The sequence below is a fragment of the Cyprinodon tularosa genome, unplaced genomic scaffold, assembly GCF_016077235.1.
Source record: "Cyprinodon tularosa strain WSP-4 unplaced genomic scaffold, ASM1607723v1 ctg458, whole genome shotgun sequence".
In the NCBI taxonomy this organism is placed as follows: domain Eukaryota; kingdom Metazoa; phylum Chordata; class Actinopteri; order Cyprinodontiformes; family Cyprinodontidae; genus Cyprinodon; species Cyprinodon tularosa.
This window is the reverse complement of record NW_024039183.1, coordinates 720,701-746,147: the sequence shown is the minus strand read 5'-3', so window position 1 is coordinate 746,147 and position 25,447 is coordinate 720,701. Positions and strand designations below refer to the sequence as shown.

The 25,447-nt window shown below is 37.2% G+C and overlaps 1 protein-coding gene across 2 annotated transcripts in view; it reads left to right on the top strand.

The window, feature by feature from the left end:
* Positions 1-25,447, top strand: part of fstl5 (follistatin-like 5) — a 294,437-nt gene that overhangs the window by 239,753 nt on the left and 29,237 nt on the right. For both annotated transcript variants that reach the window (XM_038300837.1, XM_038300838.1), the window contains 2 exons: positions 22,487-22,513; positions 22,727-22,845. In XM_038300837.1, the coding sequence (XP_038156765.1) occupies positions 22,487-22,513; positions 22,727-22,845 (146 nt within the window). The remainder of the gene's footprint in view (positions 1-22,486; positions 22,514-22,726; positions 22,846-25,447) is intronic.

The window sequence follows — 25,447 nt, the reverse complement described above, 5'->3', positions numbered from 1 at the left end:
AGATTGGGTTGCAAGAAAAAAAAACTGAGTCATGTGTATAATTTAACTGGAATAAATCATGTACATAGTCTAATAAATTTTATCTACATATACATGCCAAATTCACACACAAATGTATTTCAAAAAGTACTTGCAAAAATAGCTTATCCGTCTTTCTACATCAAAATATATAGTAAGATCAATCAAATGACATTAGAATATTCTGTTTCAACTACAAGTCTAATTAAAATATTAATGATAAAATCAAATCATATTCAGTTACCTTTCATGTGCCAAATACTAAAAGATTTTTTGAGGTAAAGCAGACCAGTGGTTAAATACAGTATGCTAAATTACTTTTAGAAACCCTTTCTCTTGAACAAAGCTTTAGCAACATAAATAACTTTTTTTGAACAGTGACCCAATACAGTGGTTTATGAGGACAGAGCAGACACACGGAAATACATTAAAACAAGGGTGTGAAGTCCTTTAAAAAAAAGTACCGTAAGGGAAGAACTTTATGGCAGTAATCTTTAATGGCTGCATAGAAGAGAGATACTGTTAAAAAGATTAGCTCCCAGCCATTTTTACAATATGGGGGAGGGGATATAGATTAAATATAGTCAGTGGCAGCACTTGCAGTCAACTCAATGATTTGTCCAGGAGAGAAGCAGGGGTAGGGACAGATTAACATGGTGTGGGATGGCAGCAATAAATACTGTAATTTTAAACCAGATCCAAATTGTATCGTTCAAAGCTGATTACTGTAAAGGTTCGGGGTACGAGTGTAGTTTTTATAAATGCAAAAGGAAACTACAAAGTTCTTTTTTCTTAGTTAATGTAACTGCAATAGTCATAGAACATAATGTAAAAAAAAATGCACTGCAAATAGATTTAACACCTGAAAGCTCCAAATCCACCCTGAGGTGTTTTTCCATTCCTGTTTTTCCATTCCTTTCTATCATTACCCTTTTAGTTAAATTTTTCTTAAGTTTATTTTGACTTTTTTCACTAAAATTGGCTTTGTGAAACAGCTGGTGGCATAATTCTTAAGGCAGTTGGCCTAACTGTGCCAAATCATTTATTTTAGTTTTTTTACCCTTACTCTTTATCATAGCTGGGGTTTCTTTGTGCACATCTGTTAGTTATCTTGTGTTGCATTAAGGTTCTGGATATAAAAGAGCTGAGATTTTTACTTATTTCTAGAGGTAAATAATGTCAGTTTCTGATGCCAACTCTCATATACAGTAGCTATACTGTATAATTTGTCTAACTTTTCAAGGGTATGACCAGCTTTAAACTTTAGGACTGCAGCAATAATCTAAACATTTTTTACAGAATTTATATATGATATGCATCAGGAGTGTGTGAACGGTGTATTAAACAGATGTATTAGAATACTTGCATATGTTTATAGTTCAGCATTAACAGTATAATAAACAACCTTGTTTGCAAGCTGATTTCTTTTGATTGCAAAAACACATGGGAATGCATCTCATACCACTTATATAATTCAGGTCTGACCCAAAAATGGTTCAATCAATCATGTTTAAAGCTGGTAAAGACATACCTCAACGTACTGACCTTGGAGGGATTGAGTACAAAACCACTCCAATTTTTTAAATATATATATTTTTTTGTTGACAATTTTTGATAGCCATACATTATTTTTCTTTCATCCAACATTTTGCATTTAATCTCCATTTTTACTGGACAAACTTTATCAGTGGGGATACTTTAGTGGGGCACTGCTTGTTTACAGCCTAGGGACCAGGGTTTCCTAGAAACATTTAGTTAAAGGTAAATGTTGGTCCCTTTTGCTTCTAAATCAGCTAAATTTTTATTTTTCTAGAGGAGAAAGGTCTGATTAGTTGCTCATTAAGTCAGAGATATTGATGGATCCAGCTGCTCATTTCCTTTAAGCAAACACAAAGCTCATTAAGTGTGTGAGATGGTCACAGGTTGAGGTTTGACCCTTATTTGTCATTTGCATTATTTTGGTATTTATTAAGGAAAAGCAGATGGCCAGATCTGTCTTTTGGTTTCTCATGAAAAGCATTACAGTGAAGCATTTCAGAAAGACTACCATCTGCTTATGACCCCTGGTCCTATCAACAGCAGAGGAAGTCTGAGATGGGGGTTCTTTTTGTGAGGTTTTGGCACGACCTCATTCAACTACTGTGTGTCACACAACAACCTTACTTAAAAGTTTATTTAGAATTAATTTCTACTATTATTGTGGACCTCACCTTGATATACATTGATCTTTGATAGTTATTTTTGTTTTTTTATTTTAGTTTAATGCAGTTTATTTATATAGCGCCAATTCACAACACATATCATGTCAAGGCAATTTACAGATATAATACTGTTAGATTGGTTAGGAAAAACAGTTGATTGCGTCCGGATATTTACTTGCAAGACATGCTCCTCCTGGATGACCTTGCAACAACAATTTTAACTTGCATTTTGTCGTTGACTCTTCAGCAATCCCTCATACTGAGGATTCATGTAGTGACAGTGGAGAAAAAAACTCCCTTTTAACAGGAAGAAACCTCCAGCAGGACCAAGCTCAGTGTGAGTGGCCATATCCAAAGGCCGACTGGGGTTCAAGGAGATAGAAGCAGACATAGAAAAAGAGGCAGATACAAAAGGTAACTGTTAGCTAGGTCCACACGTGGCCCCGTCCGGAAAAAGCACAGCTAGGCAAACAAGCTCCAAGCCAAATGTGCTAGTCACAGCAAAAAAGACCAAGCTCTAACATCTATACACATACGTGCCGATGGCAGCAGCACAGCTGATATTTCAATCCATGTTGGAGACACAGCCGGACAAGAACAGACCAGATGAGTGGTTTTGTTGCTTTACAATTTGGATGGGGAAAACTAAGGGTCAGATGTTCAAAAGAATTGTAACTATTCACTGGATACTCAATAACTTTCTGGATGGAATAATGAGTGGGTAACAATAGACAAGCTGTAGATACTTGTGTTAAACTACGACTCTGCTTTCTGGACTGTCAGGGTTTTGTATGGTTAATAAATTTGGTCAGATTCCTTCAAAGAAGACCTGCCCCATCCAAAGTGGGATGGATGCCGTTTCTCCGAATCAGACCAGGTTTTCCCCAGAAAGATTGCCAGTGTTAAATGTAGACCACATTGTTTTCAGGACAACCAGCAGTTGAATCACGTCAAGAGGCTGTTATGCAAGAATATCCTGTAGATAATGAATACACTATTAACTAGAATTGGAGTTGTAGTTTATTATTTAACTTATACAAAATCAAAGGTAAAATCAATTTGGTGATCCTAGTTGAATAAATATAACTCTAATCTGCTCACTAACCAGGATTTTGGGCCTTTCACACCCAGGTGGCTTCAGGACCAGCAGGTAAAATCCAGTTATTCCTACCAATTTAGTGACTTAGGCTAGGCTGTCAGCAGCGCTATTAATTATCAATCAAAGAACTATTTATCTCTGTTTATTCAACTGTCATATGCAAAACACTACACGCTGTTAGAAAATAAAAACAAGGTAGACTAAATGACTAGTTCTGAAAGAAAGAGAACAAAAATCCTAAGAGTCCGCTTAACTGGCTTCTGATATTGTCCAAGATAAGCCAGATGTTTATTACATTCAATAGTGTCTGTTCGGAATAGCAGCAGATATGATGACACCAACAGTGCAGTTAAAACAACATAAATACATTAAGCTTAAATGATAAATGGTTACAAATGCATTAACAACACAGTAGCATGGTACAGCCAATCTATCTTCCTTTAATCTAGCAGCAACAGGGGGTTTTTGCCAACCTAGAGTGACAGGCGTTGTGTGTATGTGTGTATGTGTGAGACCCCGCTTTTTCATGTGATAAAAGGGGGAGGAGCAACCCTGGAATCTACTGGAGACTATAAATCATAAAATGGCTGCTCCTATCATGTGACCTGGAAAGGGAGGGTAGAACTATACAGATGTGTGTATCTTAGCTTGTTAACTCAAAAATGGCCGCTCCTATCCTATCGCAAAGGAAATTGGTCAAACTACAACAACTCAGACAATAGATGGCAACTCCCAACCATGTGATCACACACAGTTAAACATAGGCAGATCCTCTATAACAAAAACCTCAGGGCAGGAAGATAAGAAAAGCAAGATAGAAGTAAAAGAAAGGCTCAGCTTATGGTCCTGCTCATCACAGCCTTTGTCAGTGCGTCAACCGCTGCCGGCAGCCTGATCAATGCCCAAATTGCCACCGATATCCTCTGTAATTGTAGATATATCAGGTATCCTCCAAATCCAAACAGGAGAAATCTAAATGTCATAAATCCTTAAATCCATGCATGTTCAACATCCTCCACTGACAACATAGTAAAAGACATGAAACACACAAAGAATTTCCCGGCAGGACAGGAAGAGCCCGCTATTCCCTGTCTTCCAGTTGAGAAAATTTGATCTATTGCATTGAGAGACCAGCTGAAATGAATTTGGGTGATATGAAGAGAGGGCTTAGGAAAGACAAGACACAGCGAAGCAGGGACAGAACAGGGAGATTCAGAGCAGGAGGAAAATGCGACCACCTTTAAGAGTCAGGACAGAAAAAGCAAAGATTATGTTGCAAATTGTAGTTGACAATAAAGAAATTGATTGATTGATTGATTGATTGATTGAATAAAAGTGCCTCTGCATATAGAAAAATATCACAGAAAAGAGAATTTAGCTCAGACAGAGAGAGCCTGAGCAGCACTACAAAAAATAAATCTACAACAAGATAAGTTTCCAATTGGATAGCATGTGTACAAGAATCTTCAACGTTTCTAATTCCAAAATATTTGGAGTGTTTCTTACTTGAAGGTCTTTTTATAGGTTTTGGGCCATCTACATAGAGTTCTGTCACTAATTTGACAAAAAAAAACGTAATGTGAGAATGTATTCAATTGTCTTTACTTTTTTAATTTATGACAAAGATTTAAAATAATTACTTTAAAGAGTTTAATAATTTGAAATATTCCTTTAGCAAACACATAGCATAAAAACCAAAGATGATTAAGATTAATATATAAAAAAACGAGGACATATTACAGTACATTGAATTTAAACAGCCATTAAAGCTAGTTCTGTTTCTGACTCTTTGTGTGCTATCTTGGTCAAGATAAGATGATTAAACCTGTAGCTTTAAGCTTAGCAGGGTTCAATCTCTTTATACTTAAGAGCAAATAAAAAAGATAATTACTATAAGTTTAAGAAAGGAACTCTATCGTGAAAAAAAAAGAGTCAGCTGTGATTTTTATTATAGATTGCATTTCTTCTGTTCTCTAGTTCCTGGAGATCTTTTAACCCTGTCTTATTATCTCCCTTTCATCAGAGCCTGGCTGATGGCTTCTCGCTGACCTTTATCTTAACAACACTCTGACACTCTCACCAGTGCTTAAATCTTGGCACTAACTTTCAACTTGAGAGCTTTTCCCTGTCAAAGTGGTCAGTGTGAACTCCCTGGCTGTAAAACTGCAGTGAGTGTAGGCGGGACTTCCCTGGCAGCAGCAGTCACTACAGAGTCTATTCAGATCTTCAGCTGGGATTAGATAAGGGATGCAGTCACATCTAGCATGGCCAACACTGACTCTAGGCTTCGGGTTTGTTTCAGTTTATTCTAATTTAGGTGTGGTAGCCAAATATATTAAAATCTTTGCTTTTATTTAACTGATCAAATCCCAAGATATCTAAACGGTTATAATTTTTTTCTATGCATTTTTAATCCATGTTTCCTGAAGTGCTTTAGCTTACTGTGAAGAGTTTTTCTTCTGCGATCCAAAAGCTGCAAGTTGGATCCAGCTTCCACCCAATGAATGTCAGTACGCCCCTGGCTACAGAGCTGTGAGAGTGTTTGCCTTTGTGAGAGCAATGGGGTGAACGGGGGTTTAAAGTATAGAGCTGTGAGTGGTCACTATAGCATTTGTTCCCAAAGTACAGATATAGCCTATGTTGAAAATAAGACCCTGCTGTCTTTAGACCTGGAAGAATTTTGAAACAAAGCCTTGGTGCTGCATCTGCAGCAACAGAAAGTGTACTGTCCCTTAATAATGGTAACAAGGTATTTTTCCAAACAGCAGGTTATGGGGAATTATATCTCTTGCGTTTATTGGTTCATGTTACCAAAGATTTCCTCAGTAGGGAAAGCTAGTGAGCTAGCATCCCTTGTGTTGTCCTAATAGGTCATTGCTGGAGGTTAAAGAACAGAAACATAACTTGATGAAAACCCTTAAGCTATCGGAAAACCAAATTTATCATAACCAATGTCGGTGAGAATGATCATGTCGCCCTTACAAATAAATTAGCTTCTCGCTTTATTACAGAAACACTTTGCACTGGCTGAAGTAATGGTGTAATTCAGATGTATGACAATACCCCTTTTTTTATTGAATTTCTCAGTTTATTTCTGAAAGATTGGTTTTCCACAATAAACTACAAGGCGGAACAGCTCAAGACAGGCCAACAACAATAAAAAAAAAGTGAAAACATTGCTTAAAAACATTCTTACTGAGGGAATGTGAGCTAGTTCTGACTAAATATGAACTCTGGTGAAACCATTTAAGGCAAGCTGCATGGGAAAAGAGAGGTGTTGTGGTAGAAAGATGAAATCGGAGGGTGGGTAGTTGTGTATTCACCAAAGATAAATGGCAAAATGATCTAACATTACCAGGGCAAAAACATTCATGGATTCAGGGATATCTTAAAGTTTAAACCTTTGAACTCTAAGATAACTTTTCTTCAATAACACATGCTTCAGCTGCTGCCATCACGCTGTTTTTAAAAAAATATATTGTCAAAAGCAGTATTTCTTATCCAGCTGATCTACTCCCACGGGGGTAGTTTCTTTCACATCACCATATGATAGATTTCAGGACAAAATGATTTTCACCAGACAGAAAATTGACCCAGTAAGGACACCAAAACCTTTCCTGCAAATAAATGGAGATGTAAAATTGAAAGTGTTTTGAGTAGCTGCACAAAATGTTAAAGTATGGTAAAATACAAGGTTTAGAGGGCTTTCTCCAGGCAGCCACGGTGTGTCACATATACTCTATCCTCAGTGTAAGAAGTGGGAAAAAGCAGCTGGTGCTCAGAGAAACAATGTTTGGGCAGATTTACAGAAAGCATGAGCGTTAATGAATCATGTTTCTCTCTACTTAATGTTGATAGATTGCTGAGCTTGTCCCAAGAAAGGAGCAGTGTAATTGTGAAACAATACAGTACAAACCAAACCAACAGTGGATATCTCTGTATTATGTTATAATTAAAAGCACCAACATCTGGGATACTTATCTGACTTCTACCACAACAAAACTTTGTTTGATTAATTACCATGTCATGAAGGTAAATTAGTATTGTTACCTCAACCTGCAGCGATGCAGAATATGCCAAGAGAAGATTGGGTTTAATGCCACAGAGGCCACCATTATTTTGGACATATATTTATATTAATCACTAATGAAATTTTCTCTTTACATAAAATACCCCTACTTTTTTCAAGTGTGTATATCAGGCATCCCCAAACTCGGTCCTCGAGGGCCGCTGTCCTGCAGGTTTTAGAGGTTTCCCTGCTTTAGCACAGCTGATTATGATGATTGCAGTAGAGCAAAAGCCTGTTAATCAACTATCAATTAAAATCAGCTGTGCTGGAGCAGAGAAACATCTAAAACCTGCAGGACAGCGGCCCTCGAGGACCGAGTTTGGGGATGCCTGGTGTATATGATATAAGAATGGCTTTATAATAGCTGTATCAGGATCTATTTTAATAGCATTTTCATCTGGACATTGATACTGTTTTGAAAAGTACAGTACATGGTAGGATTAAGATTAGATTATAAATTGAAAAAAAAATTATTTTTAAACATTATTCAATATTACATTGATAATCAAAAGATCAGCTAATGATTTTTAGGTCCTCCTTTAGGTTTTTAGTTGGATAATTCCCCCCCATTTCAAATTTCACATTTTTGTTGCAAATTTTACTTTGGTTCTTCATTGCCTGCTTTATTCATAGAAAACACATACAGGCAAAAAAAATAAAATCAATTGGTCAGTTCATTTTGTAACAACAGATAAAAAAAGAGACAAAGGAACTAAATACCAAGGCTAGACAGAAACTAGTGAAAAGAACAAAAAGACCAGAGAAAAAAATTCAGAAGAGAATAAAAAAGGTTCACTCAATGAAATGAGATTTGTAAAGCAATTCAGCATCTTTTAAAATGTATACTTTTTTCATGTTTGGTCCTAAAAGTGTTTTAACCATTGCAGTCGATCACAAACATGTTTAGGAGTGATACAATGTAATAAAATGTTCAATCTTTTGTGATTCTCAGTGAGGGAACCCGTACAAAGTGATATGCAAAGAAAAAAATTTACATTCAAGGATTCACTTGGCATTGCAGGGCTATGTCTGTATCTTTTAATGCAAAATAAATACAGAATGAACATTTAAAGTTACTGTGTAGTTAGTCCCTTGGTGGACAAACGGAGATCGACTTTCACCAAGTCATGGTCAGTAAATGTTCTTATCTTCGTAAAGGAACATCCTTTAAAAGAGGCTATGTTAACAGGTTATAAGCAGTTACCATGTTATCTGCAGTAAATCAGTCCTTTGAAATGATAGTAATTATTCTAGATCAAAATTATTGTAAAGCTTGATAGACCAAATCTACTGATTAGGCTGAGAATCAAAACCAAAACAGCATTAGTATAGCTGGCTTAGCATAGAATGAATGAATGAATGAATAACCCACTGAATTAGGGGTGTAGCTAGTAATGTAGAGGGGTAGCAGACTGATGAGCAGGGCAGTTTTCCACTAGTGATTCTTTTGTTATAAAGTTCGAACTGCATGTTACGGGGGCCGATAGGTGCAAACAAGCAACAAACAATAGAACGAGCCGTAAAAAATTGTGTTATGCCATCTCCAAAACACGCAAGGAAAAAAAGTGTATGGGCTGCAAACAGGTGCAAATGGGAAATGAGCTACAAACACACACACTCTATGATGTAAACTTCAAAAATTCTAACATAAAAAAAAAAACAGATACAACAGGAAACTCTTGCAAACAAAAATGCTGTTATCACAAGAAATAGAAGCAAAACCCAATAATCAGCAAAAAAATGCAATGAAAAGTTTTGCAATGGTAAAAAGAAAATCAGACTCTCTGTACAAACAGGAAGTTAAGCTTTAACATAAGATTTTTTTTTTTTTTTACGAAAGTTTCAAGAAGAAAATAGAGGTAAATGATCTTTCATTTTATTTTCAATCACAGTATTACAGTACTACAGATAAAAGCATAGTTATGGATAGTAACATATTTATAAGTAACAGTTTGGTCCAATATGGTTGTTTGTTTTTCAACTCCCTCTAGTGGTCTGGAGCCATTCTATCAGAAATAGAGCGAGTGTGCTGTAGTTTATACAATTTGCATAGATTTCTCTCTGGGATCCCTTTTTTTTGTTTTTGCTTGCTGTTTTTTGTTTGTGGTTGCAGCATTTTTATTTGCACTTGTTTTGTTGATTTGAGTTTTTAGCTTCTTTTTAAGTGATGACAGCATCTTTTGTTTGCAGCATTTATCAGTTTACAAGCATTTGCACTTGTCAGCCACCAGGGTACTTTTTTTTACCTTAATAAGCTAACTACATTTTGATCAAAACCTTTAGAACATCTGCATGCCCCGCTTAAATGATAAATTACTAAGTAGAAATCCTTATTTAAACTCAAACACTAAGAATATCATGGCTGTGAATACAGAACAGCTCCCTAAGGCAGATTACATACTGTAGCCAATGAGTCTCTTTAGAGTCATTGGCTTAGTCTTCCCTCATTTACAGAGCCACTCCTGGTCCTGCATTTTGTACTAAAACAAACCCTAAATGAAAGATTTGTATCATACAACCACACAGCTGCAGACATAAAAAAAACTTTGTCATCAATGATTTCAAAGCTTCAACTCCTCTTCTTTTTTTTCTCTCAAGTTTTCCATTTTAACTAGTTCTCATTTATTTATGTATCGGCTCACAGATGAGCTACTGTATCCTTAAGGATAGCTTTTTCCTTTAAGCTGCAGATTCAAGGACTGTGATCAGACTAGGAGACGCTGTTGGGCACACAGAGGCAGCGGCAGAGGCCTCCATAAATCAGCACTAATTTCAAACATAGTTAAATGACACATCATAATTGTACTTTGAGATGTTTCCAAAATCTGACTTCCTGGAGAGTAATGGTCTATTTCTATGAATTCCATGTTAATGATATGCCTTAGGCTTCTCATGCAAAGACTTCAGTTAGTGAGCAAGCTGTCAAACGACTCACTAAGATACTAACTAGGGAGGAGAAAGATAAAAAGAGCTTCATTTCATGTTTGAGTCTCTTATAATGTTCTGGAGATCCATTCAGCTGAAAGGAGCCTTGAGGTCAGCCCATTCTCCTTACAGGTACAACAATGGATTGTTTTTCTCTAAAATGTATCCAAGCACTTTGCTGTTTAGCTGAACCTAAGCATTCGTTGTTTCTGAAGTCTCTTTAACCGACACTGTCACCAGCAGGCAGAGCCCCATCCATCTCTGACAGGCTGCCGCTAAACTGGCATAAATATCTGCCTCTCACAATGTGCCAATTATTTCTGCAGTGTCAGAAGATCTGCACGGCTCAAAGCAAAAATTTGTTGCTTTAGTCTTTTCTCTTTCTGCACCATTTCCTGCCTCTTACCCAAGATCTGGAGTACTTCATCATAAACAGTGTCTGCAGTTGTTACTCTTTGCATTTGTTACATCAAGCCAACTTCGGAACCCCACCAAGAAGTTTTTAGAGTGCTGTATTCCCTCTCTTTCATATTTTGCTACTTCAAGTTTAAGGATTAAGTAAGAATTTTCCTAATATGCTTAAAGTCTGGTAAAGTTGCTATGTTTGTATCTGTGTAAAACAAAAACTTGATAATTTATATTAACGGCAGCATAGGTAGAGCATCAAAATGCCTGAAGACAGCTTTTCACTTTATACAAGCCTGTACAGGTTCATTAATCAGTGTATGACCTTTAAATACTCCAGCAGGAACAAGGAGTGATAAACCACTACTGAACTAGAAAATAGGGACACTCTAGAACATTAAAAGCTACAGTCAGTGTGGTGATATTGTTTAATCTTTTTTTTACTACACATCATTTTTATCTAGTATTGGATTGATAAATTCCCTGTTTAGAACTTTTTTCTGTCTGATGAATGGCTTCATTTTATAGCATGAAACATTATTTTACTGAAATTAAAAGTTTGACATGATGTATCTCTTGTAATGTCCATTGTCATTATAAAATATGGATCATAGGGTCAATTTAGGGCAGAGGGAACACATATAGTGCATTAGTAATTTACCTTTAAACTGGTGCTGTTTTTTTTTTTTTTGGAAAATAATTTTCTGCAACCAAGATTATGCAACATGGAGGACAATTAAACTATAAGTAAAATAGATATTTATATATGTATAGTCTTTTAATTTCTCTTGATTGCTCCTTTTTCTTCTATCTTCGAGCTAGAATTTAATTATCCAACTATATTTTGTTTGTTAAGAAGTGTTAAATTCAACCTGCTTATGTTATACCCCTGATCCCCAAAGCAGGGTAGATACAGAGTCATAGGCAAGGCAAATTTATTTACAGAACAAAGCACAATTCATTACAAAGACAATGCAAAGTGCTCTACATGAATTAACCAATAAAATAGACAAGAAATAAAAGCAGAATAAAACCAGATGAAAATAATATACATGATAAAAGAGCATAGTTGAGCAAATTAATGTGGACCACAGAGTTAACTAATGATACTTTAGTTAATGGCTTAAGTATAATAAAGACATTTCTAAACAAATGGGTCTTTAACTGGCATTTCAAAGAACTCTGACTTTCAGCACTATCAATTTATGAGAAGGGTTAGTGATTCATTTTACAATGATAGCATTAGCAATCAGCTGATTTGAGGAGTTATTGCAAAAAACAACATCAGTGCATTGCACTTATAATTTCTTTCCATTAACATAGATTTAACCAGTAGAACTGATACCATTCTTTCAGATGCGTACAGTATACTGTTGTTTCTTCAGTAAATCTTCCAGTTCCAATAAGCAGCCAGTTTGATTAAAAAAGTAAGAAAAGGTATAACCCTAAAAAAACAAACAAGCAAAAACTAAAAATAGTAGTAGTAAATATAAGACAGAGCCGCAGATATGCAGACAGTACTGTAACAGTTTAGCTTCAAAAGAAAAAAGAACCAAAAACAAAAGTCATATTACTGTTTTGTTATTATTGCTCTATTTTAGTCTAGGAGAATAACCGAATGCCGCTGCTCTCAGTTCCATATGTTTTCTCACTCTTTAAATATGAATACAGATTGGTTAATTACAACTCTGTCTGTAAATATAGCCGCTGTAAAACCACAATCACCTTGGTATCACCGTTTAATAAAAGCTTTTATGTCCCATGTTGTAGCTTCAGGATTTTACTTTAAGGATAAAGCTCCTACTGGTCTTGCTTTAGGAAAACTACCAGTGATTTCAGAGGGGCACTCTACCATCTCCTTATGGCACTTGTGGTGCCAGTCTCAGTCACGCCTCCTCAGCCAAATGGCATCACATTTACATCTATCTCTGCTTTTCCCTGCAAAAAGTGTTGCCTTATGAAAAGTTGCTATAATTGATTGAGTTGTATGAAATTGCCCCATTGTATTGTTAATCATATAATGGTGCTGTTGGAAGGTGAAAAGTAAATAGGTTGATAAATATAATGAAAAACAAACTACTTGATCACATACGTGTTTGTAAATGCTGTGAAACCTAATATATGTGTAGGCTGATTTATGATGGATCATAATCTGTTTAAATAGCTTGTTCTTTGCAGCTCTGTAATGAAACAGCTTTCTGAAATGCTATTGTCTGGTAGTGGCTCGAGTCTTATTTGCTAATTTTGGGAAAGCATGGGATTCTTCCTGTGTTATAATCTTGCATCTTCCTGTGCAAATTCTCAGTCATCCAGGTCAAAAGCAGGCTTAAATCAGAGACAAAAAGACTTTTGCTCACTTCCTTTAAAAATATTTCCACACCTATCCAGTAGTCATGCCATTGTTGTTGTCTCACACCAGAGCAATCTGTTGTTGGAATCTGATGTATTTAAGCACCTCGGGCCAATCCTCATAAACACATTTAAAGTCAGATGCAAATCAATGACTCACCTGTTGTTCTACTGGACTGTTGGAGTCTATTGTTTCGTATATTTTAGTGCATGGCCATTTGAATCATCATGAGTGTTTTTGTGTAACCTCTTTGGAATAAGTTCCAGGACAGAGAATTGATGCTTGGAAGCTGAAACGACAATCATTCTCTTCTGTTCAACTACAAACACTACACAAACACATGGTGCAACACACAGGAGCCAGCAGCTCTGGGCAAGATTCCGTTGTAGACCTGCACCTCAAAAGCAAAGGGCGCAGCTTTGATGACCAAAATGTTCCGATTTTAGACAAAGAGGACAGATGGCCTGAAAGAGTGATGATGAGGGCAGTTTTTGTTAAAAGAGAGACACCATTACTGAACAAGGGTGTTCAAAAGGTTTCAGAAGAACTGAGTGAAAGTCTGAGTGCCTCCGATTTAAGCCTATTTTGTATTTATGATTCTTATAACAAATAATAATCATCCAAACTGGTGTTAAAAGACTGACTATAATTCTTCCAATTCCTCTAATTCCTCACAATATTGAAACAACAAATAGATCTAGATAGATGGTTAACTTAATGTACATGTTCATGGTGCACTACATTACACATTTTCATCGCACTACTCTTTCTAGAGCAACACTGAAAGTTCCAAAAAAGTAAAAAAAAATAATCCACTGGACTTTGTTTTCAAGTTTGAAGACGTTTCGCTTCCCATGCAGGAAGCTTTTTCAATAAAAAATGTCAGAATTAGCGTTGAGTTAGAGGCTTTATAGAGTGGACCAAAACAACACCTATGTACTGGAAGTCTAAGAGGCTTTTTTAGTTAAATACGGGTAACCAGCATGCTGCTGTCTGCTTAACATCCATCCATCCATTTTTCGTTAGGTTTTATCCCAGCTGGGGTTGTGAGGGGTGCTGGTGCCTATCTCTAGCTGCAGGCGAGAGACGGGGTATGCACTGGACAGGTCACCATTCCATCGCAGGGCATCTGCTTAACATGTCCCTACCTTTACAAAAGTGCTATTCTTTTAGTTTAAACAAAAGGAAAGTCATTGTTTTAACAATTGAACATATTTCCAAGCTGTTGAATTTACCTTTTTTAGGTGTATTAGCTTTTGTGGGAGCTCTGCACCACTGTAAGTGAAGTATTTCCTTAGAAAATCTTTGTAACTCTCTCATTAAGAAGTTACATTCTTATTTTATCTATAGGAGTTAATTTTGCTTAAATCTTTCTATATTATCTACCTTGCATGTTTTTATGCTGTTGAAATCTACACTGAGCCAATAAAACTGATTTACCAATAATCTTGTTTTCCTTGACAGTCACATTAGTCAGGAATGATCTTTTAAATAAATAGCTGATGAGGTATTTGTTCACTTCAGATGTTTTGATTTTTTTTTTAAGTCTTTCATTGCCAGATTGCTTATTTGAAGGTTTCTATATTCCGAGGAAAATCAGATGATTAGTCTCCATTCTTGTCTTGAAGTAAATAGTGTATTTTTGGTTCTGATTTTATTTCTTTGTGCTCTTGTCACAGATTTCCTCATTAACTCTTAATTTATACGGTTAGGTTTCAGGGGGACTAAATCCAAAAAGACATTTCAACTACAGGAAGAGCAGTGTGTTCAATTGTAATATTTAAAAGGACTTGAAAAATGTGTAATTGAATTTAAACATGAAAGCTGCAGCTGTCAAGCAAAATGAAATAACTATGTTATGTTATATTACAGTATGTCATGTTTTGGCAAAGTGCTCAGATAATTTACTGTAGCATTAGGTGGGGCACTTTTTTGAACATGCAGAGTGAAACTGAATATCACAGAACTCATTAACATGGTATGAATTCCAGTCCAATCAAAGATATTTAATGCAGTTTGCAGCATGCATGAAGTGTTCTTGCTAGTGATTTTAGTTTGTCCTTTTGATTTTCTGTGATACTTGTAATAGATGACGTACATGGGAGGCTGGTACCCAGTGTGTTTAATGTTCACATGGAGAGCCAAAACAAATAATGCATATTATAATCTTTCAAATATCTATAGAAATGTATACCCTGAAGCAATTTATACATGCAATCTGTACTTAAAGTCAATAACAACCAAAGCACTGTTGCTTCCCAGGAAACTCAAAACCTAGCTAGGTTAATGCATTTTAGGTTTCACTCCAGTGCAGACACCAGAAAGGAAAATGACCATGATGTATAAGCAGTAAGTCTTAGCAGTCACTTTCCTCTTCTGCTCCTCAGCAATAGTGAAATGCTAGTGTTGAGTTTATTGAACGTTGCCTGTTTGTTTGGAAACAGACAACAACACTTCTGCTGTCTGTCCCAAATTTATTGAGGATTGAGGTTGCATAAGGACTCTCTGGTCAGCACACTTTATACACAGTATCCCAGAGAAAGAGCCCTGGTCATTCAGTGCACAAATCTTTTATACAGAGGATTTAATGAAATTAAAATGATTAATTATATAGAGGTTAGGGGCTCGATGAGGTTAAGCCTCTCTATGTCCGTACTGAAAGGTAACATTGACCAACTCAGGGTATATTGTTATCCTTACCCAGAATATTAGTTACAATATGAGGCTAAGAGGCTGCATAAAAGCTAATTACTATTAGTCTCCACAATTGAGATATTTTCTGTTTTGGCTGTAAACAAATATTCACCCCTCCCAAAAATACATTTCTCGACCCTAACAGGAGATTCATGCAGGAGTGCCCAAGTTTATTGTTACTCTTAAGGAAGGCAGCCTCAGAAATTAAAAGCCATTTTTTACTAATTTATTTATGGTCATCACAATCTGTAGAAAAGTTAAGAATCAGCAAAAAATGTTAAATTAGATTGAAATTGTAACTTCAGACTAAGAAGTTTTTGGGCTTGATAGAGAAGGTAAATTTGTGTTCTCGTGGCATAATTTCATGATATGCAGTCTGTGAATTCCAGCATTCTCAGGGGTCCTGAACAGTCTCATTCAGTGCTTGAATCCCTTGCTAATCTTCAACTTTTGTTCAGATTTGCATGAAAACCATGCATTTAACTCAGAATAGGTAACAAAGGTTTTAAAGTATTTGTTCATTTATCAAGCTAGATCAACATCATACTGCAGACGGTCATTTAGGATAAAACATCCATATCGGAACTTTTTTTTTAAAGTGATGCAGTGAGTAACAGGAAGACACCTTGGACAAGATGGCAGTTTCATACACTATATTGCCAAAAGTATTTGCTCACCCATCCAAATTATTGGAATCAGGTGTTCCAATCACTTCCATGGCCACAGGTGTATAAATTCAAGCACCTAGGCATGCAGACTGTTTTTACAAACATTTGTGAAAGAATGGGTCGCTCTCAGGAGCTCAGTGAATTCCAGCGTGGAACTGTGATAGGATGCCACCTGTGCAACAAATCCAGTCGTGAAATTTCCTCGCTCCTAAATATTCCACAGTCAACTGTCAGCTGTATTATAAGAAAATGGAAGTGTTTGGGAACGACAGCAACTCAGCCACGAAGTGGTAGGCCACGTAAACTGACGGAGCGGGGTCAGCGGATGCTGACGCGCATAGTGCGAAGAGGTCGCCAACTTTCTGCAGAGTCAATCACTACAGACCTCCAAACTTCATGTGGCCTTCAGATTAGCTCAAGAACAGTGCGCAGAGAGCTTCATGGAATGGGTTTCCATGGTCGAGCAGCTGCATCCAAGCCATACATCACCAAGTGCAATGCAAAGCGTCGGATGCGGTGGTGTAAAGCACGCCGCCACTGGACTCTAGAGCAGTGGAGACGCGTTCTCTGGAGTGACGAATCGCGCTTCTCCATCTGGCAATCTGATGGACGGGTCTGGGTTTGGCGGTTGCCAGGAGAACGGTACTTGTCTGACTGCATTGTGCCAAGTGTAAAGTTTGGTGGAGGGGGGATTATGGTGTGAGGTTGTTTTTCAGGAGCTGGGCTTGGCCCCTTAGTTCCAGTGAAAGGAACTCTGAATGCTTCAGCATACCAAGACATTTTGGACAATTCCATGCTCCCAACTTTGTGGGAACAGTTTGGAGCTGGCCCCTTCCTCTTCCAACATGACTGTGCACCAGTGCACAAAGCAAGGTCCATAAAGACATGGATGACAGAGTCTGGTGTGGATGAACTTGACTGGCCTGCACAGAGTCCTGACCTCAACCCGATAGAACACCTTTGGGATGAATTAGAGCGGAGACTGAGAGCCAGGCCTTCTCGTCCAACATCAGTGTGCGACCTCACAAATGCGCTTCTGGAAGAATGGTCAAAAATTCCCATAAACACACTCCTAAACCTTGTGGACAGCCTTCCCAGAAGAGTTGAAGCTGTTCTAGCTGCAAAGGGTGGACCAACGTCATATTGAACCCTATGGATTAGGAACGGGATGTCACTTAAGCTCATATGTGAGTCAAGGCAGGTGAGCAAATACTTTTGGCAATATAGTGTAATTAGGGGGATGATTTAGGATTTCCTGTTAAGCCCATATAAACGTATTAGAGAAACCTTTCATTAGGGGTCAGAAGATGCATGCTCCAGAATCTACCCGCTGCAAAGCTAGAGAGCTAACCAATGCACTACCCTGCAGCCCTGAATCTTAAAGAAGAGTTCTAAATGTTTCATTCCTTCTTTATTGACATTCAACCATCATATTCAGTATTACACAGCAGAATATCTTTGCTCCACTTGAGAGTGAATCTTTCCCTTATTTCATGTTTAGTGTTTCTCAGACAGTTTTTGATATCTGTGAATTTGTTCCAGTAAAAATCAGTGTAGCAGAATTTCACATATTCAAATAAAATACTGGAAAGTGAAATCAGCTGCGGGAAATGATCAGTTGAAACAAACTCCTCTGATCTCCCGAACCTTGATTATGCACGACTGAGACTCCACAGCGCCACAACAAATTCTCTACAAACTCTTTGCATAGGATGCCTGCCTGCTCTGCATCCTTCCAGTAGTCAAGATTACTTTCGCTAAAATAGCATCTCTGTTTCCATCAGCAGCGTGCGTTCCATCACAGCAGACTTCCATAGAGGGTTGGACATGCTGTCAAAAGGACAAAAGCTAAAAACCAGACAGTGACGCAACCTCCAGCATGAGCAGCCAGCTGTCTGTCGATTCAGTTTCATGCTGTCGGCTTATGAAGTACATAAATCAAGTGGAAGGTTTTAATAAATATAAAGTTAATTACAACATTTCTGCTTAAAAGTACATCCAGGGTTAATGAGTGAACATTTAAAAAGTTTTTAGTATTAGGCATAAATAAAGCAGAGACTTTCTGATACTGTTTTAGGCATTTATTTCTATAATTAAATGCATGCATTGACAAAATGAAAGCATCTTTAAATGAGAAAAAAATTCTCATATCTCTCACTGCACTGTTGGTTTGTAATAAAGCTCTGGATGTTTTAAGCTCTCTCAGTAACTTGTCATTGTTAAAAAGTGTAGTTCAGGTCCTTTGAAACTTGGATTTTGCTGCAAGGATTAAGCCTTTCTGATCAGTTTTCTCTCTGAAGACCTGATCCTGACTCAAATCCGTCACAAGCTCCTAACTCTAATTTGGAAGCCGTCATAGCTGTTACCAAGGTAGTGTCTTCACTCAACCTGACTTTAAATGTTTCCTCCGAGGATCAGTGGAGTTTGAGTTCAACACTAATGTATGCAGCACTGAGCTACCAAAAGCGCAGAAGCAAATCTCTTAAAATATATCTGAAAGTTTTGGCTGATTATATAGCAGTAACATTTTTAAAGATCTGTCAGAAGTGGGATCAGTGGGTAAAGCAGCTCAGGTACTTAAGTCAAAACCTATAGTCTCTGTTGTTATTGTAATAGGTAAATGGTTTGTTATGTTTGTTACTTCTAAATATCTGTGGTTGGTGATAAACAAGTATAATTTCTTTTTACACTTTATGTCTTTGCAAGAACAGTGATTATGACTTTTTAAAAGTAGATTGGCGGCACTCAGACAACATACATCACACACATCTTGTAGGGCACCAAGGGCTTGGCACGGGGCAAAAAAATATATATCAGGCATCCTAAAGTCATATTTGTAGTAACTGTAATTATCACATACCAATAGCTAAAGAAAAAGATACACTGGGATAAGTCGCAATGTGAATGTTTACAGAGGCTTGCAATGAGGTTGTCAAAGTTGACACATAAATGTGTGTAAATGCACTTTTCTTTTAATGCTGTTATTTTCTTTAAATGTGCCACTACCACATATGCTTCCATACTATTGGACATCTTCTGAGGTGGCTCTCTTAAAAAAAGGGAGGCAGACTTACTTGGTCTGCCTCCTGTCCACCTCTCCTTTTCTGCACACTCAGATCAGCTGTGAACTCCTACCCTATATTCCCTGCTGGGGGAGAAAAACAGAACAAGTTTTTTTTTCCTTCTGCAGACAACATGGTGTAGCAAACCCTTATTTCTCATGCAGTTATTCACCACTGAAATTATACTAAACATCTTTGAACAAATAAAGAAGACAAACTCAATTCTATACTTCATTAGCAAACAAGAAACTTTGTGGGGGCTGTAAATTGCAAGATAGATCTTCAAAACCATTCAGGAACCAATTTTCTGTTGTGCCATAGAACACAATATCATTCTAAAGGTAGGACTGAAGGTTTTTTTTTTTTAGAGCATTGCTCTTTTAAGCTCAATTATTGTCCCCTGATTCTCAAACAATAATGAAACTTAAATGTCTTTGTGACAAATTTAGACTTCATAGCTGTTTTATAAAGGAACTCTTCATATAGAGTCATCTTTGAATTTGAATGTAGAAACATTTTAGATCATCAGATGTCAGGTCTCAACCCTCATGCAGGAGATTGATGGACATATCTGACAAAATTCCTGTGTAAGACACTCATTATAAGTGGTATCGTCCAGTTTCTCTTAAGGTATTGAGGTGTTCATGTAAATTTTTACGAAAAAATACACTTTTCAGTTCTGCTGTTTCCTTTCTTCAGAATCAGCATTTTATAGAACTTTTGAAGCCACATTTAGAAAAGCTTTCTAAATGGAATCCGGCACCATAGGGTGTTGAAGTCAACCCATCGTAGTTGTAACTCTAAAGCAGCTGTCCTTTAAAGGTCACACAGGTTTAAAGCACACATTTGTTATCTAAGGCAGCTCCTGAAAGCGGACGTGAGATTTAAAGCCAAAACACACAGAAAAGGACACAGTAGTAGTACAGTTCAGCATTTCTTGCCATTCACAAACTGGTCAGGTTGTGGGTAAGTATGTCTACAGGACTCTGGCCAAGGGTAGTCCTTTAGCCAGGGAAGATGCTTAACATTTTTAAAGCCTGAAGTTACCATACAAAAGCAATATTCTTTACCCTTTAAAAGGAAAGTCTGGGACAATTTAAGTTGTGCTCCAAAGGGCTAGGCTGGTTTCATTCTCCATCTCCTCTGTTTCTCCAATGCAGGCTTATTTTAAATTTCACATAATCATAGGAAATGACCTGCCTGAATGGTGATTTATGAACAGCCAGGGAGCTTAGATAGGGGCTGATCTTTGCAGCTTAATGATCAAGCCCTTTTTTTAAAAACCTTTAAGCAGCCTTGTGTCTCCAGAGTTATTCAGACTTTTCTGTCCAAGCTGTTTTTCGCAGCCATGGTAATTAAAGGTTAAGCCAATTATCAATTCCCTCAAGAAGTGTTTGATTTTCTTACTGTATAAATATATATATAAAAAAATAAGCATGAAATCTTTGAACACCCAAGGCAGTCTTCTGAAGTTACACTTTTGCTGTTACATCCGCTGTAATCCAGTTTCTTTCCCTCTGTTATGCATTCACAATTTTCTGCCACGCCACTGTGTTGAGCACCACAGGCTGTTTGGCCCACTGTCATAGCACTACGTTCGTGTAAACAAATTGAATTTGTGTAACCTTGCTGACGGGTACAAACTGCAGAGTCCAGTCTGGCTGGTGAGAGCAGCGTCCCTGATGTTTGGAGCCCAGTGGAAACATAGTTATTACGGCCAAAAAGAGTGAACTCGCCGCCTACAGTGGCAGTCGGCTTGTTTTGCTGTATAGATGATGAAGTTGATGTATGGGTCCCTCGCATGCGCAGAACAGCCACACTCGCTCCACCGAGTGATGAATTGCTTCAATACTTTAGGCTATTGAAAAGACCGGAGCACACAAGATCTCATCTCAAATCGTCCTTTCTATTTTCTCCGCTTTCTATTTTGGCAGATCTCATAAAAATTGTATTGTTTTTCTTTTTGTTGCTTCCCTTCTATCCTTCCTTGTTCCTCCGACTGTGGATCAGCTTCTTTTGTCAAACTTTTAATGAGGTAAAAGGTATGCAAGGCTGCACTGGAAACACTTGACAAAGCACTTTTGAAAGATTAAGGCTGACTAACAGAGCCGCTGTGCCTCGCTGCCTTTGTCTCTCCACCCTTTTCTTTGTCTGCATCTGTCCACTTGAGCAGGAGGCTGCGAGGATGAGCATTGCAATAGAGGCAAGATTAAAATCGGATGTGAATTGGACTGGAGATTGGTTCGCAGACTGAAAATGAAAGTGGAGTGAACACTGGGGGGGACAGATGAACAATGAGGGAAGGTCACCAGTAAAGAGTTGGTGCGAGAGCACAGTGCTGCCGCCGCCGAGTTGAAGGATAAAATTGACTGGGATGCAAGATTTGCTCCCACATTTGCATGGAAAGAATATATATACATCTTTCTGCCACTTTACCTGTTCAGTCATTTAAAGGGATCTTTTTTCTAAGGGTAACCAGGGGCTGCTTTGAAAGCCATCTGTCGGCCAATGTTTTACGTCCCCATTAAAGCACTTAGGATGCTTTGTGGCTTTTAGCCTGTATTTCATGTCGTTAATCACCTCTAAGTGAATTTTGTGAGAAATAACCTTATACAGAAGCAAAATCAGCCATTATTTTCTCTCTAATGATAATAATGTAGGTAAAACACTTTGACTATTCATGAGTGTCTGTAGCTCATATTTATTGAGTGATTATCTAGTCTTTTATTTCATTCTTAGTGTTTAGATTTGACAACCAGAGTGAACAGTTTTCATAATTGAGTGCCCTCTCTTCAGCAGAATTTGCTATAAAAATATTTCCAAGCAAAATACTTTGTAGTATGAGTCAGATATACTTTCCAAAAACATTCATGAAGTTTTCTCTCCACTTCACCTCAGCAGGAGTTTCTGTTTGGATCATAGTGTTTGTAGAGTGGTCCTATTGATTCTTGCATTTATTTTTAACTGCACTCTCTTCCATTTTTCTGCTTCACAGTGGCAAACATCTTGTGGCGTGAAGAAGGTACGTTTGGGATGCTCCTTCTCTTCTATAGCATTCATTAACCTGAGTTAATTGAATTTGTGTAATAGAGTTACTGAACTGTGATGAGGATTAAGTGATTTGTTACTTTAATCATAGATAACATTTCTGCCAGCTTATTTCAATTCTAAATGTTCATAGTTTACAGTCTTATGAGCTTTTCCAGTATGCAATAAGCCTGTTGTTCTCCTGCAGGTCTTGGCATTGGTAACATGTTTTACGTGTTCTATGAAGATGGGATTAAAGTGATTCAGCCAGTGGCATGTGAGATACAGAGACACATTAAACCCAGTGAGAAGCTGCTGGCTCTGCAGGTGAGTGATCAAGAGAAAACTTCACAACTAGTAAAGCAGTTAATCACCTGCAGCTGTTATCATCTTTATGTTTGATGTTGAGTTTCAAAAATTACCAAAAGATGTTTAAACACATCATTAAAGGGTCTCATTTTGTGTTAGTATATTTATGATCAAACAGACGTATTTTCTTCATTCCTCAATCTTTATAACCTCAGTATAGATATAATGGTACCAATCTGTGTTTTTCTATAGAGCTAAATCTGTCTCAATTTTCACAAATACACATATGTGATCCATACATGCACAGTACAAGCTCCACACACACACACAGCACGATTGGGATAACTGACCTCCAGATTCCACATAATCAGTCACTGCTCCAGACCGCTTGCGCAAAGCAAAACCGTCCTGCTCCGCTCCGACTTCCTTGGAGATCGAGGAGAGCACACGTGGTATTATTGTTTAATTCATAGGAGAAAAACATGTGGTAATGAACACTTAATTTAAAATGCGATATTAAAACTCACCATAGGCATCAATCACATTTTTCTCCCCAAACATAATTTTTTCATTATGGGTCTTTGTAATAGGAATAATAATACAAAATTTGGTTTGTTCTACCTGCAAACTCAGCATCTCTTCATCCCTGCCTGCAATAAGAAGTTTCTTTTGAAGTTGACAAATTCGCTGTTGGAACCTGTTGTGACTGAAACTTTTAAGCCTCGCAGTATAAAATTTATATTTTGATCGAGATGAGAAATCTGGTTCCTGGTATGTTGAAGTACCGATAATCTGCATCCAATAATTTAATTGAACGGATCTTCTCGAACGTCTTTTTCCTGTTTACTACGATTGCAATTGCGGATTTTTACCTGGCCAGTGTTCTGTCAGCTCAGCATACCACCTTAGGCCAGCATATTCTTCATAATACGCATACACGCGCATGATCGTTATTAGTGGTTTTCAGTCCCATACAATGGCTTAAGATTGTGCCAGTATGCTCAGTAGATTATCCCTGAGTGATTCCTAATCCTAACCCTAAAGTCATTCATTTCCCTCCACGGAATCAATGAATCTATTTAAGTGTAATCTGAAAATAATTTCAGTAGTTTTTCATCTGCTGTAAAAATGAAAAAATAAAATGATCTGCATCTCTCTCATATTAAACAAACTAAAAACAAATAAATCTCATATCCTGTCTCTGGATTGTACAAATCTCTCCCTATATATATATATTTAATTCTCTGTAAAAAAATGCTGATCTTCTTTAATAAGATCCTCATCTAACGGACATCTAATGTTTGTTTTTAAACCTAATGTGTATAAGGAACCTAGTGAATTATTTTTGTTGTTGTTTTGTGCATAAACTACAACCAAAAACCTGACGAAATAAAACCTGACGAAATAAAACAGCGTGCATTGATGTAAGGAGTGAGGAGACAGAGGAAACTCTGTGTTATACGTGTGTGGTTGGCTTATACAAGCGAGCTCTGTGATTGGTTGCAAACCATCCCCTGTTTAAAAAAATGCAGTTGTGTATCGAGGCACGTCAGGAAAGTCTCAAAAATCCATGCACAAATTCAGTGAAGTTTAAAGACCACTGGTACTTTGTAATTTAATTTATAATTGTTTATGGACCAGAAATAATTTGGAGAATCATGTGCTGTGCATGTGTGAATCTTGTATGCTTGCCTGAATCGTGCTGTGTGTGTGTGTGTGTGTGTGTGTGTGTGTGTGTGTGTGTGTGTGTGTGTGTGTGTGTGTGTGTGTGTGTGTGTGTGTGTGTGTGTGTGTGTGTGTGTGTGTGTGTGGATCCTATGGACCTATGAATAGGAGGGGTCAGCTTTCACCTAAACTTCATAAATGATATGCATATTTTTATTGTTTCTTTCTAGATGTCTTTCAGATATTATAATTTTCTAATCTTTATAAAGGCTTAAATGCTTTTTATGATTATTATGAGGAGATTATCTACAAATGATTAAAAAAAAGAGCAACAGAATAAAGTATAATTTCAAACTTAGCTCACTGGTGAGTTGCTCTGTTTCAAAAGACCCTGAGGGCAAACCATGTGGTCCGTGGTGGTGACCTATGGTCTAGATCTAAAATTATTGACATTTCCTATTATCTTTTAATGTCTTCATGAGATAATTCAGTACAAGTAAGTTCAAGTGGCCATCCAAATCTACAGATGTAAAGCTATGAAAAGTTGAGCACAATTTACAGCTATAATAAACCTTTAAAGTTTCAATCCTTTTGCTAATTTATTCCTAAAAAGAAAAGGATGGCAGTACAGTCAGATCATAAAAACAAACTTTTTTTTCATTCCTTCAGCTTTATATTTATAACTAAATGATATTGGTGGATGACGTTTGCAGTTAAGCAGTGCAAATACTTTTTCAAGACACTATATGAGTGCTCCCAGATTTAATTAACTCATAGCTTAAGAGTGTGATTCCTCAAGAGCTGCGTGATGTACAGCTGTGCTATCTGTCTCTGTTGATCCCTCGTCTCAGAGAAAATAAGGATTTACCTTCTTTCCTCTTGCTTTTTAGATTGAACAAGCCTTAAAACCAAATACTTTTGCAAGTTTTCAACAGAGATATTGAAAGGATGAAAG